At 35.0% G+C, this 12,818-nt stretch overlaps 1 protein-coding gene across 14 annotated transcripts in view; it reads left to right on the forward strand.

Annotated features, from left to right (window-relative positions):
- SLC16A7 (solute carrier family 16 member 7) overlaps positions 1 to 12,818 on the forward strand; it is a 174,340-nt gene that overhangs the window by 138,230 nt on the left and 23,292 nt on the right. Inside the window, exon 2 of one of the 14 annotated variants that reach the window (XM_059936381.1) lies at positions 8,486 to 8,626. The exons of the other annotated variants lie outside the window; for them this stretch is intronic. Within the exon in view, the coding sequence (XP_059792364.1) occupies positions 8,557 to 8,626 (70 nt within the window). The 5' untranslated portion in view covers positions 8,486 to 8,556. The remainder of the gene's footprint in view (positions 1 to 8,485; positions 8,627 to 12,818) is intronic. 14 annotated transcript variants of the gene reach the window in all.

Below are 12,818 nucleotides of genomic sequence, written 5' to 3' on the forward strand. Positions count from 1 at the left end.
AAATTATTTTTGTGTTTTTAAGTATTTCTAATCCCTTTTTGCTTTCTTTGCAAAAACATTGCATATAAATCTAAATTTTTTTTTTTAATTTTCTGGGATCCTAAGGCACTACTTGTTAACAGGATTATTCTTGTTGGGCTTCATTATAATATTATTACAGCAAATGTGATCAAAATAAGATAATTACTAAACAAAAAGTAAACATTTAGTGGAAAGGTGTCTTTTAATGAAATAAATGGGCCTCCTATGTATCTCCAGATAATAAATATTCTTTGTTGCTAGCTAAGCAGATACAAGTTTTAGTCTCAATTATATTCCTTTTTTGTTTTGTTTCATTTCTAAAAAAGTAAGCACTGAGTAAATTGTTCACATAATAAAGTAAACAATAATGGAAATTATTTGATTTTAGCAATATCAGTCAGTTCTTTGAATTTGCCAAATGTCACATAATGGTTTACCATCAAAAATTGTTTGTAATGATCTATTAGCTAGCAATTCAATTAAGTCTTCCCTTAATTTTATGAAAAACAGAGAATTGGAAAGCATCTCATTTACAAAAGGATTATTTTTCAGTCAATAAGTTTCTCAACTTCTGAGAAGTTTACCAAAAACATTTACCAACATTTACCAAATAATAAATATCTACACTGCTCTTTATCATTTAGAGACAAATTTTTAATCCAATAAGCTTATGAAGGGTAGAGAAATTAAAATATACACCTTTTTCAATACAGTATTTGTAATTAAAAGTTTTGTCTGTCACATGTTTTAAGTCTATATTTGTGAAAATTTTGGACATGCAGACTTAGCTCATTCAATGTGTGGGAAAATGATGCCCTCTAACTTAGTTAGCAAAGCCAGTCCCTACTCTCAAACTGATCAGCAAACTAAGATTTAATTTGTCCGAAAATGTCTGAATTGATTTTTAAATTCAAATAAATACTTTAATATGCTTTTGAGGATTATTGTAAAAGCACTGAAAATCAATATAGTATGCATCTTGTAAAAGTTAAGTAAAATTAAAATGATAACATGAGCTCTAACATATTCATGTGTTTTTGCAAAGAGCTTAATAACAAGAACAAATCTATAGGCTGTTTCTGATATGTATTTTGAAATTATTTGGTGCAATATGCAAATAAGATTATTATTTATTTGTGAAGTAAGAATATGACAAAAGACACAATATTACTTTAGTAAATATGTATCTGAAAGTGTTTTAAGAATCAGGTGTAAACATTCAAAAATACCTTACTTTATATATACGTAATTATGAAGAGATTGCAGTTTTCTCTAATTATTTCCTTATGTGTCCAAACCACTCTCATTTACTAAACTCAGTTCCTTTAGAATATGACCACCACCACCCTTTTAGTGTGAGGTAGGGTCATTTTACCCCCAGCAACTAAGGAAACTCTTAAAATGTCTAGCATGTAACCAGCGCTATCTATATTTGTTGACTGAATAAAGGAATTCCAGAACAAGTTACAAGAGCATAGGATTGTCAAACTTTATAAAGAAAGCTTAAAAATCACTTAGCTTAGTGATTTTCAACAATCATTCAATCAAGTGAACGGAACCCTGACAGAAATAAAAACACTTGCTTTTTCTGGGATTCTTGTAGATGTGAGAACCCACCTCTGTTTGAAGATAATATCCCCATGATTGCTTGAGTGCAGATGGTTGATTGCATGATAACTGGGGATATTCAGAGATATGCCCAAGGTTGTAAAACCACAACCAATTTTTTGCTACCTTACTAACCCACATTGCCATTTATTCATTTCTTCATTTGAAACGAGAATCTAGTCATCCACTACGTAGTTTCTCACAGAGCATCCCCCTCACTACCTTCCCAACAGAGTGATAAACATCTAATTTTTGATGAGCAATTAATTAATGGAGTCAATTCCTATTAACTTAAACAGGAATGAACTGTGAATGTTCCAGAATCTAGGAATTCACTTGCATCTTTTCAAAGTTCTGTGCTTTTCTAGCATTCTTTCATAATCATGTTATTTTTTAATGCTACAAATGAAATTATGATAAACATGTAATGAATGATAACCGTTAATACTAAAATAGAAAGATCAACAGAAGGTAGAAAAGCTGATTTAACACTTTACCTAATAATGAAACTGAAGATTGCATATTTATTGTAGGAAACAATTTTTGATAAGTAATGTGCATTATTTTTTTAAGAAGTGTAAGCCGCTCTGGTAGGCACCATAGCAATTAAACTTAAAAACTATTTCAAAACTAGATACAAATTAGTCATATAAGAAATTTATAGTTTAACATATTTTAAATTATAGCTTTTATTAGTAACATATTTTAAAATTCTATTTGAAAATCTTGATTGAAAAAACATAAATGTCTAACCAACCTTCAGTTCTTAAGTCCCTCTACAATATTCTTAACATGTGGTCACATACTTCTGCTTGAACAGTTTAAGGCCAAGTAACTCCCTTTCAAATAACTGGAAATATCTTTCCTATACAAAAATCAACCTTCTCTAACTTTTGTCCTGTCTACTAACTCTCAATTGAAAGTTTTTCAGATAATGAAAGGAAGCTATTGTTTTTCCTAAATCATCCTTATCCAAGATATATACATTTTTTTCAAACATTCCTTATATAACATTATATCAAGTGTTCATGTGTGAAATAACTCTCCTCTTCAAATAATCCACTTCTATTTATCTAGCCCAGAGTATTTCAGTGGGGGCTTAATGGAATTTGGGTTTGGACAAGTCTTTGTGTTATGGATCTTGCACATTGCAGGAAGATTAACATCTCTGATCCCATCCATCAAACACAAAAAGTGCTCCAAATTCTAATGAAAACAGATGTGTTCTCTAACATTGCCAACTGTCCCCTACAAAGAATAGATTTTATCTCAGTTAAGAAGCTCTGATGGAAAAGAATATATATCAAAACCACAATGATATTATCTCACAACCCTTAGAATGTTTATTATCAAAAAGACAAGAAATAATAAATGCTTGTGAGAATGTGGAGAAAAGGGAACCCTTGTACACTGCTGGTGGGAATGTAAATTGTTATAGGCATTATGGAAAACAATATGGAAGTTCCTCAAAAAATTTAAAATGGAACTACCATATGATCCAGTAATCCCACTTTTGGGTACATATCTGAAGGAAATAAAATCACTATCTCAAAGAGATATCTGCACTCTCATGTTCATTGTATTATTCACAGTAGCCAACCTAAGTGTCCATTAATGGATGAATAGATATAGAAAATGTGGCATATATATAAAATGGAATATTATCCAGCCCAAAAAAGAGGGAAATCCTGTCATGTGCAACAGCATGGATGAACCTGTAGGACATTATGCTTAGTGAAATAAGCCAGGCATAGAAAGACAAATACTGCACGATCTCACTTATATGTGGAATCTGAAAAAGTTGAACTCATAGAAGCAGAGTGGAACGGGGGTTGCCAGGGGCTTAGGAGAATGGAGGAAATGAGATGTTGGTCAAGGATACCAACTTTCCATTACAAGTTGAATAATTCTGGAGATCTAATATATCACATGGTGACTTAGTTAATAATAAGGTATTGTACACTTCAAATTTGCTAAGAGAGTAGATCTCAGGTGTTCTCTCCACACATGCACACACACGCAAACGGTAACTATGTGAGGTGATGGGTATGTTAATTAGCTTGACTACGGTAATCATTTCACAATGTATACACATATCAAAACATGTTGTACACCTGAAATACATACAGTTTTTAAAAATCACCTCTGATAATGTAGGTGGGGTTTTTGTTTTTCTGTTTTGTTTTTGCTTTTGGTAGTCACAAGATCTCTGTTACTTCAAGTCAGCACAAGGATGTTGACCTGGGTGGGACTTGCCGATATTAATTGGTGGACCACAGAACACTTCCTATAATCTAGGTTAATATTAATCATTACCGTTCTCCTAATATATCTATTAGTCCTAAATTCAACCTGTATTTTCCATGTTGTGTGTTGGAATTTCATTAGAGATATGGTAATATGTCTTGAAAAGATTGATGTGCTACTGTCTGTATTTCTTTGACATGAATGTACAGAAAGAAATGATTTTAGCTTTAGTTGATAAACATGCTGGGTGATCATAGTTTCTTATTCTAGATTTTCATAAAAATTCCTTTAATAATCTATTCTAATCTGTTCTTAGAAACCCTCAGAATTTATGTGAAATTCATTAACCTATGAAAAACATACTTTTGTTTGTTTTGGAGAAGTGGATTTTATATTTCCATTATTCTGCTTTTCTCTAACATATTCTCTGTTCTTTATACTTTAACACATTGATTTAATTACCTTATCAGCATCTATCCATGCTTAGAGATACTCCTTTTTCATAGTTCTCCATAAAAATCTTAATTTTCTGAGATTTGATTCTCATGCCTATCAAGTATCTCAGGTGTTACACATTTGCCCGTCTTGTCCCTTCTCTGGGTTACTATTCACAACTCTAGTTTTAACTTCCTCAGCTGTATTATCACTCTTCTCTTCAGTTTCCATTTCTACTCCAAAAGTCCACACTTGGCTTCTATTTTAGTGATCTTAAACTTATTTTGTATTTGTCTAATTTCTCCCTTTTCTGTATCAAATGATTAATATACTTCTCAATCTAAACTCATATTTCTAGATGTTTACAGTTACTCCTTTGTTTTTTATATTATTTCCTACATTCTGTATAGGATTTTAAAAATCTTTTTAAAATCAAAATATACTACAAATACCTTTCTCTTTTCCTGGAGTATTGTGATGTTTGCTTCTGAAAACCAGTGCTTGCGTCTCATATATCCAGTTAATTCTCTTTCTGCGTGTCTTCACTGCAGGTGCTGTTGCTACAAGTAGCATATGGTATTTTCTGGAGCTTGTTGATTCCTCATTCAGAACATACACAGTTTATTTGTTAAAAATGGGGTTTTTTCATTCATTCATTTACACTTGCTTTGTGAACACTAATATAGCTGGCTCTGCCCATAGAGGTTCTAGATGATGCCAAAAGATATAAAATGTCTTAATGTAGCTTTTTTGGATAATATTGTTTCTGGATTAACAGCAAAGTTACATAGATTAGAAAGTATATGTCCCACAATTAATTATAAATAATGAGACTTCAAAGACCATTCTTAACCTTTTAAAAAATTGTATTGTGAATTAAGTGTGTGTGAGAGTGTGTGTCTGTGTGTGCATGTGAAGATAGTTTGTATAAAGAGGTTAATATAAGCCAAACACAATGTCATATTTTATTTAAATCTCCATGAAGTTCAGAACACCAATAAACCCTTGTCAACTTAAAACTCTCATTTAATTTATGAATGTGTGTAATGCAATAAATTTGCATGCCACTTATTTCAGGAAACCTGTAAAACAAGCTATCAAACAAAATACCCAATTCTTCAAAGTAAAATTGAATAACAGCTTCTCAGTTGGACATGTGATTGAACCAAACATTTTTGTTCTAATTATTCTTGGTATTTCCAAATCTATCCTTCATTATACCACAATATTTAAGGAAAAATCATCTATTTTACTACAGGTTTATCTGCTGGGATGCTTTCAAGGTAAATACTCAATAGCCTTCCACACTAACTAAATACATTACCTCATTTAATAAGAATTTTAAACATAGGGTAACCATAGAACGGCATCATTCGGGTTCCAAGTCCACTGTGATGCTCTTGGAACTGTTAGCTTCTGTGTTTCAGCTTTTTCTTCAGGCCAGCTCTCTTTCTGTTCACAGGACAGACGGCTGTTGTGGTTCAAGGCAATGTATGCAAATGGGACAACATTTAGGGATTCCTTGGTAACTCTTTTTAAGCAAAGGAAAACTGTTCCCAGAAATTGCTAATAGATTTCCACTTATTGGCCAGAACTGTGTCCTAAACCCAGCCCTAACACAGTCAGTGGAGAAGGGAATGAGATTGCCATGATTGGCTGTCTTAGTGAATCAGGAGTGACTCCCACCTCAATACAGAGTTTAATTCTCTGAGCACATGGCTGCACAGTAAAAAGCAGATTCCTGGAAGGAATCAATGTTCTCCCAAAAGGGGAAGTAGGAGAAAATGGAAGCACAATCAATAACAAGGAGTGTTAGCCAAGGGAGGACTCATTTAAATATCAGTTATGAATTCTCTGATGATGACTATTTATACTCTGGAATAAGTAGAGAATACTAACTGTTATTACTCCATGGAACTTTATAGCATGCTAGAACTTATATAAAATGTGCACAAAGAATACTTGGAGCACTTTCTTTTGGTACTATGTCCCTTGGATTGACAGCACACACACCCACACACAAATACACCTGTTTCTACACTGTATACACAAATACTGTAGTAGATACTGGCAGGGCTGTTGGAGCAGATGCGTCTCATACCTTTAGTTAGGAATTTTGATTGCTTAAAACTGGTCATTACTCATAAACCAAGGCACTTTTGAAGAGAAGACTTAAGATGAATGGAGATCATACACACATCTCTAAAATGACCTTTAACCTGGCATATGTGCTGTATTTTTGTTTCCTATATGATTTAGGTAAAAAGAGAAAGGATATAGATTAAATATCCCCTTTTAAATCTTGTCTGCTATGATAAATCCTGATATCATACCAATGTAGTGATGGTGGCATCATATGAAAATCCTAGATGAACTTAGAAAACAGTTTAATCTAATTAAATTAAATTTAAAAATTACTATCTACTATGTGAAATATATTTATCCTATGACTAAATAAATTATAACTGAGTAATATTACACCCCTGCCCTCCAAGAGCTGAAATTCTAGTGATTAATACAAATATGCAAATAAATATACCACAAAGTAGAATATCAATACTATCTTTTAACAGGGATAGGAACAAAGTAGTATAGCAATTAAAAGGTTAGGGATTACATTAGACAGATGGGCTCATAGAATGCATTATGGCAGTGTTATTTAAAACTAATTTTGAAGAATAGAGGGAGGGAAAAAATATAAAATATCATAGGACTTTACACAATATCCTATGCACAATAAGAGTTATGAGGGAAAAATATCCATGAGCAGAAATGTATTTTAGCATCCTTTGGAAATGGCCATATTGCTTATTAGTTGCCTAAAACAGATGTGAATCTTCAATTTACAAATTGTATTTTCCTGACTGGCTAATGAAAATATATACATATATATATATATTTTGAAGATACATTCTGAATTACATATTCATATTTCAAAATCCTATTGAGATTAAACTATTCCAACATTTAATTAAGTATAAAAAATTGGAAACATGTCAGAATCACTTTAAATGTTCTACAGTTAGATCACACTGAGGTAATTCTTTGAAACTAAGTAAACTTTCAAGCTTTAGAGGAAAAGAAGGTATTTAGTAGATGTTAAATACTAAATGCTCATGTTCAAACCAGCATTTGGTAATGGGAATGGACCTATCATTACTGTCTTATAGTACTTGTGATTCACTTCCCAAATGTTAGACCTGGGGTCTCACAGAGGTATGAAACCAAATCAGGATTCAGTTAGGAAGAAGAAAGAGGGCATGACCCTTGGGTAGGTAACCGACAGTTACTGCAATACAGTCTTATTTTTTCTGTATTCCTAAATATTATTCCAAAGAGTAAGGAATGTGAAGAATAAAATTTGTGAAATGTGGTATTAAATGTAAATTTTTATTTTAAAGAATGAGCTTTATACATGTAAAAAAGATTGAATCATTCCTCCCAGGAAAATAAAAAATAAAAATGACACTTTACAGGAGTGTACATAGCTGGCATAGGCAATTACAGCACAGTGCTTGAGCAATCCTTAAAAACTGCTACTATGCACCTCAGTTTCCTTATATAAAAAATGGGAATGAAGTAATGGTAGCAATTTTTAGAGGGGTTGTAAGGATTAAATGTGATTTTATATCTAAAGACCTTGGAAACATGCCTTGTCCTCAAGAAATGTTATTTTTATTATTATGTAGCCATTGTGCCAGCCTTAAGTGAGAGTGTCTTTCTGGTTGAGAATAATGTAACCTATAAACACAAAGGAAGTGCTTAGCATTTCTGTCCTTGGGCATGGAAAATTAAAATGATCACTTTCAAATCCTTTGATTCGTACTAAAAGATTTTGATAACATGTCAGTGTGCCGCTTTCCCCAGCCCATCCCCATACAAGTAGCATCTTCCTTTCTAAACAGCTGTGACGATGTCAGGTTGCAGCAATCTGTGGTTGAATGAATATGGAAATGGAGGAGTCCATATAGAGAGAGGAAAGGATGAGGAAACACAAAAATAACTATCTTTTCGTTTAAAGATAAAAATTCAAGAACTTTTCTCAAAACCAGGCCAATGGCAGAACAAGCATTCAGATACATGAAAAAAGAAAGATATTTAATATAAAAGATATGAGAAATGAGCTTTAGATGTAAAAGTGTTTTTTTAAATTACCTGTAGTCTCTCATTGAAGTTTGGTAGTTTCATCTACTGGAATGGTGAGAAGTCTCTCTGAGGAGATGATACAACTGCAGAGACCTGGCTATGAGAAGAATAAAACATTTACGTATAAGGGGGGAGAACATTCCAAACAAAGGGAACAGCAAATACAAAGGTGAGTTTGAAGACCACCTCAGGCTCCAGGACCCTCTGTCCCTCTATTGCAACTAGCATGTTAATCAACCCCTTTCTTGATTTCTACAACAACTCAAACCATTCATTCAAAACCTTTGTGTGCCATCTTATACACTTAAATACTCGTTGAATGTTGAGTGAATATACGATGAGTGTCTTCACCTGACATAAAGATTCATCCTGTGTAGAACTGGCTGAGCTCTAGTCAATCAAACTGGGACAGTTATCACTGAGCAACGTGCTCCTTGAAGATGATTTACCTGTGTAACATTTTTATCTTCATCCTTTGTAGAAGCAGATGCAATAGCTGCTTCCTAATTATCAGGGACTCTCCCCTCATGTTTTTCACTGACCCCGAATGAAAGAAGATCACATGGAGAGAGAAACCAGGTGGATTTTCAGTCCCAGCTTCAGTGCAGGGATAAACCTCAGGCATATGAACAAGTAGTGAATGAAGAGGATCCCACCCTCTGTCCAAATTAAAATAGGAACAGTTTTTTAATTCAAAAAATCTCTTTGAAAAATATTTCAAATTTAGAAAGCCTCTGTTAGTAAGAAAAACACTGTTATAGTAAACACAGATAAATTTCTGTAATTGCAAACAACTTTGTCCCAGTCCTGCACTAGTGCTTTTTGTCATTTGACTTGACAGGATACCACATATACAAATTTGAAATAAAGCAAATGAAAAATAAATTATAGCAGTTTATCATTTCTTCTGTTACTGTTTATGCTATGCATAAAAATCTTATATAGTTCAAATTGATAGTCAATCCCAGTTCATGGTTTTAGATTGATCAAATATATTTTATGAAATGTTCATTACATAACATACTCTTCAAATTTTCTCACATTTATCAAGTACTCATGCAATATTCAAAAGAAATAAAAATAAGCACTATGAGTTCATCTTTACAGAACAGAATAACTATATACCAAAGAATAGACCAGTTCATATATTCATATATATATGTCGTATATTTAAAAATATGTAACACAAATCATCTGTTTAAAACAATATATACAAGGACTTCCCTGGTGGTGCAGTGGTTAAGAATCCGCCTGCCAATGCAGGGGACAAGAGTTCGAGCCCTGGTCCAGGAAGATCCTACATGCCGCGGAGCCACTAAGCCCATGCACCACAACTACTGAGCCCGCGCTCTAGAGCCTGCGAGCCACAACTACTGAAGCCCATGCACCTAGAGCCCGTGCTCTGCAACAAAGAGAAGCCACCGCAATGAGAAGCCTGTGCACCGCAACAAAGAGTAGCCCCTGCTCGCCACAACTAGAGAAAAGCCCGAGCGCAGCAACGAAGACCCAACGCAGACAAAAATAAATAAATAAATTTAGTTAAAACAAACAAACAAACAAAAAATATATATATATACAAAACTCAAAATTAGCAGTAGGAGAGATATAGTATAGTAGTTTTATTCAGAGTCCCCAAGACCACTCCGAGGTTTGATGATTGGCTAGAAAGAGTCACAGGACTCAACAATGTCTTTTTCATGGCTATTGTTTATTTATTTATTTATTTTTAATTACTCAGCCATAAAAAGGAACAAAACTGGGTCCTTTGTAGAGATGTGGATAGACCTAGAGTCTGTCATACAGTGTGAAGTAAGTCAGAAAGAGAAAAACAAATTTCGTATATTAACACATATATGTGGAATCTAGAAAAATGGTACAGATGAAGCTATTTGCAGGGCAGGAATAGAGACGTAGACTTAGAGAAGGGGCATGTGGACACGGTGGGGGAAGGGGAGGGTGGAACGAATTGGGAGATTAGGTTTGCCTTAAATACACTACCATGTGTAAAATAGATAGCTAGTGGGAACCTGCTGTATAGCACAGGGAGCTCAGCTCGGTGCTCTGTGGTGACCTAGATGGGTGGGGTAGGGGGTGGGTGGGAGGGAGGTCCAAGAGGGAGGGGATATAGGTATACATATAGCTGATTCACTTCATTGTACAGCAGAAACTAATACAACATTGTAAAGCAATTATACTCCAATAAAAAAAAAAACTAAATTGACAGGAAAAAAAATCATGGCTATTGTTTATTAAAATGAAAGGATACAAAGTGAAAGAATCAGCAAAGGGAAAAGCATGCTGTACGAAGTGTGGAAGAAACCAGGTACAAACTTTCAACAGTCCTCTCCTGATGGAATCACAAAGGATGGGCTTAATTCCTTCAGCAGCTAGTTGTGACAACACATGTGAAGTGATGTCTACCAGGAAGCTCATTAGAGACTCAGTGCTTAAGGTTTCTATTGGTTTGCTGATGACAAAGACATTCTCCGTCCAGCAGGCACCAAAATTCTAGACTCCCAGAAGGAAAGCAGGTGTTCAGCATAAACCACATTGTTTGTAAGACAGTGTAGGCATAGTGAGCCACTCTTATCCATTAGGGAATGGTGGGAACATTTCTGAAATCCAAGTTCCCAGATGCCAGCCAAGAGCCAGCCTTGCAAGCAGGCCCGTCTAAGGATGGCAGTCCTAGCTCTGCTATGTTAACTGTTTTCTGCACAGTAGTTAAAAGGCACAAGTTTTATAATCAGATGACTCTGGGCTCATATCCACACCCTAGCACGTATATTGATGTTGACCTTGAACAAGTTTTCCAAACACTTTGCATGTCTCAGTTTTATCAATTGTTAATAGCTTTAATTAGGCAATTAGTTAATTAGGCCATGAAAATCATATGCAATAATGCATGTAGAATTCTCTGCACGATTCCTACAAAGAGTAATAACTCGATAAATGTTGATGTTGATGAATAATAATAGTATATGTGGCAATTACCTTCATAGAGCTTAGAACAGATTATATGAACAAGTCTCACACAAATGAAATAGACAGCAAGTGTTTCTTTTTGTTCATGTGTGTGTTACTGTTAAGTGCAACAGGAGTTCTAAGAATGTAATTTATAAAAACCCACAAAAGCTTCCTTGCCAGAATGAGTATTCTTTTGCTAAGTGTTATGGTGCCTCAACCATAAAAGACAGAAGTAGCTGACAGAAATAGCTATCAGAAGACAAAGAAGTAGCTGAAAAATAGGGACAATATTTTGATCCTTACATTGCTTTCTGATGAACCCGTCCTTTACAACTTCATAGCTAGCATGAAAGTGGCCATTGTACACGACACTAAAGATTTTGAGATAGATTGGAAAGCTGCATCAGGAGAAATTAGTGGCTAGATCAGTCTTATTTAGACACAGTCTGATACTTTTGTGTATGTTTTGGGAAACAAGGCATTATTATTCTTGCACACTGTTTTTTTAACTGCTTGACAAGCAAATAGAACAAAGCATTTTGATGAGCAATACTTTTGCTCTACCAAGATATGGGCTCAGATGTAACTCTCAGCAGGTGGAAGATTTTCTTTTTCTTTTTAATAAATTTATTTATTTTATTTATTTATTTTTGGCTGCGTTGGGTCTTCCTTGCTGTGTGTGGGCTTTTCTCTAGTTGCAGTGAGCGGGGGCTACTCTTCATTGCGGTTTGCGGACTTCTCATTGCAGTGGCTTCTCTTGTTGCAGAGCACGGGCTCTAGGTGCGTGGGCTTCAGTAGTTGTGGCACGCAGGCTCAGTAGTTGTGGCTCGTGGGCTCTAGAGTGCAGGCTCAGTAGTTGTGGTGCATGGACTTAGTTGCTCTGTGGCATGTGGGATCTTCCCGTACCAGGGCTCAAACCCATGTCCCCTGCATTGGCAGGCAGATTCTTTTTTTTTTTTTTAAATATATCCCACTGTTTTTTTTTTTTTTAATATATATTTATTTATTTATTTATTTATGGCTGTATTGGGTCTTCGTTTCTGTGCGAGGGCTTTCTCTAGTTGTGGCGAGCGGGGGCCACTCTTCATCGCGGTGCGCGGGCCACTCACTATCGCGGCCTCTCTTGTTGTGGAGCACAGGCTCCAGACGTGCAGGCTCAGTAGTTGTGGCTCACGGGCCCAGTTGCTCCGCGGCATGTGGGATCTTCCCAGACCAGGGCTCGAACCCGTGTCTCCTGCACTAGCAGGCAGATTCTCAACCACTGCGCCACCAGGGAAGCCCCTTGGCAGGCAGATTCTTAACCACTGAGCCACCAGGGAAGTCCCAGATTTTCTTTTTTGACATAACTAGTGATTAAGTACCATGATTACTGGAGAAACACATGCTGAGTAAAAACT

This window comes from Balaenoptera ricei, chromosome 10 (genome assembly GCF_028023285.1).
Source record: "Balaenoptera ricei isolate mBalRic1 chromosome 10, mBalRic1.hap2, whole genome shotgun sequence".
In the NCBI taxonomy this organism is placed as follows: domain Eukaryota; kingdom Metazoa; phylum Chordata; class Mammalia; order Artiodactyla; family Balaenopteridae; genus Balaenoptera; species Balaenoptera ricei.